The sequence below is a fragment of the Atta colombica genome, unplaced genomic scaffold (genome assembly GCF_001594045.1).
Source record: "Atta colombica isolate Treedump-2 unplaced genomic scaffold, Acol1.0 scaffold261, whole genome shotgun sequence".
NCBI classification, from domain to species: domain Eukaryota; kingdom Metazoa; phylum Arthropoda; class Insecta; order Hymenoptera; family Formicidae; genus Atta; species Atta colombica.
In genome coordinates, this window is record NW_017259361.1 from 572,968 (window position 1) to 575,691 (window position 2,724).

Genomic DNA, 2,724 nt, shown 5'->3' on the forward strand with positions numbered 1-2,724 from the left:
TATTTTTCTCCAAAGTCGAAAAAAAAACTTGTTTTTTATATCTCTAATTCTATACAAAGATTTCCCTTTGCTTTAGGGTTTTATTATAAATATATGAACAACATCGTTCTCGTAGTAAATGAATCTTATACCTTATTAAAGATCTTTACTAATTACTATCCTAGACTAAAATTCACAATAAAGGTAAGAGATAAATAAAGGTAGACTAAACTTGTTAAATATGACTTTGATAAAAAAGACAATTATTTAATACATGATTACAAACTCACGTTTTCTTCGGATTATCTGTGAAATAAAATGATGTAAATAAAATGAATGTAAATAAGATCTTGAGAAACTTGGTGAATGTGCAGAGGGGTCGAAATTAAGTTCCACGTATATTTTCTTTTTTTGTTTAAATTGCCTTTTTTGATCGCTAGAAGCCACTGAATCTTTAATATGTAACAATATCGTATATGAAATAACCACTCAGAAAAATTAATACACTCATGACGAGCACTTTTATTTTAATTGTAAAGTTACAATTAAAAATAGCATATCATTGGTTCTTAATATGCAATAATATATTTGTTGTGTTTCTGATAGTTGTGTTTGTTTCAGGCCGATATGTAGGATCGCGTCCGATAAAACTTCGGAAGAGCTCATGGAAACAAAGAAATCTGGAGTCTGTACGCAAGAAGGAGAAGGAGAAGCAAACGTTAATCGGTTTACTTACCGGTCGATGACGAGATGAAATTTTATTTATTATATTTTGATTATTCACCAACAAAGTTACAAATAATCAACCATCTCACACACACACACACACACACACACACACACACACACACACACACATTTGGATTTTTGTTGAGACAAAGGAACATTGTGAATTACGACATTATTTAGTTTCATCGACTATTTTGCAAAAGCATATGCCAATAAAATTATAATTATAAATTTGTTATATATCTCGACTTTTATTTCTTAATATTATTTTTCTGATATGAATCATTGTCATACTTATTATTATTATTTTTTTTTAATAGGTTACAGAATCCCGTATCCTAAAATATCAAATTTTTTATTTACGCACGCGTTATATACCAATCGATAAAGGACAATCAACGCCCAGCGGAACGTAAAAATCGATTGGTGTCTAAACAATCGAAATTTAGATTGAATTAGGCTACATGAAACGATCGACAAAATATGATGAAGAATGGAAAAATCATTAACAAGACCGAATCCGAATGAACATGAAAAACCAGAGGTTGATTCATTGGGGGTACATGAGCAATTAAATATGATTGTTATATTGGTCCTTTTTTTTTTTAAGAATTGTATAACTAGCAAGAAATAATGTTAAGCGTTTTGTAATACACTAATTTATTCGCTATGTTAAAACGTTGTTCATTTATACGAGACATCTCTTGGCGAATGATCGCAGATCTACGAGGGCGAAAGAAATGAGAATGGTGAGAGACATGGAAACGGAAAGACTTTGCTATCAAATGGTGACATGTATGTTGGTCAATATCGTAATGGATTTAGGCATGGCAAAGGAATCTACGTATTTAAAAACGGTGCCCGATATAACGGCGATTGGAGAGACGGACAGAAATACGGGCAAGGGATCTTTTGGTACCCTGATGGAACGCGATACGAAGGTATGGAAGAATGTACAAAAATAGGATCCGAATCAGACTTGAGGAAGTCACACAGTAAACATGTGTCGACACGTCCATATGTATATTCATACAATTATTTTTATGTCGCACGTCAGAAATCTTAGAGATGCTAAGAGTTTGCCAGAAATTTTCGAAAGAGGTAAATACGAGTGACAAGTTGCGACAACTCGAGATCTTCGCTAAGATCAACCTCGATGACACTTGACTTTGATTGGCAATAATTATTCGTTACAGATGAAATTCGATGATGTGTTAAATATTAATCTGCTTAGGGGAATGGATATGCGACGCGAAGCACGGTTTTGGCAGTTATTATTATATGAACAATGACATTTATGAGGGTTCGTGGAAGGATGATTTTCGTCATGGCATAGGAACATATTTATACGCTGACACAGAGACGAAATTTATGGGGACATGGATGGAAGACCGCATGCAAGGACCTGGACAACTCATTCATGCATGTTGTCATTTTCATGGTTTTTGGAAGCTGAATTTGGTACGGAATGAAAACAGAAAAGTAATCACGGCGCGTTGATTATACACATACCTCCAGATCACAGTTCCAAGTAGAATAAGAGCATCTCATTTATAAAAGCCTAGATCAATGCTCCAAGATTTGTAATTCTAAGCATAAACTTGACGTATGTCGGCGCTTATCTTTATCAAGAAAAAAAAAGGCAATAAGTAAAAATATACATCGAACCAATGTTTAGAATTATAAATCTTGAGCAGCATTAATCAAGACCGAAGAAATATATATTTAATTAATAGAGATATTATGCACGATACAGCCGTACGGACGTGGTTGCTTCACTTTTGAAAACGTGTGTATGCAGCATGGTCATTATATACATGTGAAAGATCCCATGTTTGATGACTCAACTTTGATAAACACGGATGAAATCATAGTGGAAGTAAAATTCTCTTAATGAAGTTTTTATGTCGTTTTTTATCCGAGTTTAAATATTCCTTATTTAAAATATCTTAATATATATAAAATATATAATACATATAAATATAATTACATATGTATATATTTAATAAAAAAACA

At 32.5% G+C, this 2,724-nt stretch overlaps 2 protein-coding genes across 3 annotated transcripts in view; both read left to right on the forward strand.

The window, feature by feature from the left end:
- The window catches only part of LOC108689163 (RNA-binding protein 42), a 9,311-nt gene extending 8,398 nt beyond the window's left edge, over window positions 1–913 (forward strand). Inside the window, exon 5 of the mRNA XM_018195813.1 lies at window positions 601–913. Within this exon, the coding sequence (XP_018051302.1) occupies window positions 601–725 (125 nt within the window). The 3' untranslated portion in view covers window positions 726–913. The remainder of the gene's footprint in view (window positions 1–600) is intronic.
- A 127-nt stretch (window positions 914–1,040) lies between these two features.
- The window catches only part of LOC108689205 (radial spoke head 1 homolog), a 2,693-nt gene continuing 1,009 nt past the window's right edge, over window positions 1,041–2,724 (forward strand). Inside the window, exons 1-4 of one of the 2 annotated variants that reach the window (XM_018195871.1) lie at window positions 1,041–1,267; window positions 1,430–1,649; window positions 1,943–2,169; window positions 2,465–2,587. In XM_018195871.1, the coding sequence (XP_018051360.1) occupies window positions 1,202–1,267; window positions 1,430–1,649; window positions 1,943–2,169; window positions 2,465–2,587 (636 nt within the window). In that variant the 5' untranslated portion in view covers window positions 1,041–1,201. The remainder of the gene's footprint in view (window positions 1,268–1,429; window positions 1,650–1,942; window positions 2,170–2,464; window positions 2,588–2,724) is intronic. The other variant, XM_018195872.1, reaches the window with a different exon arrangement.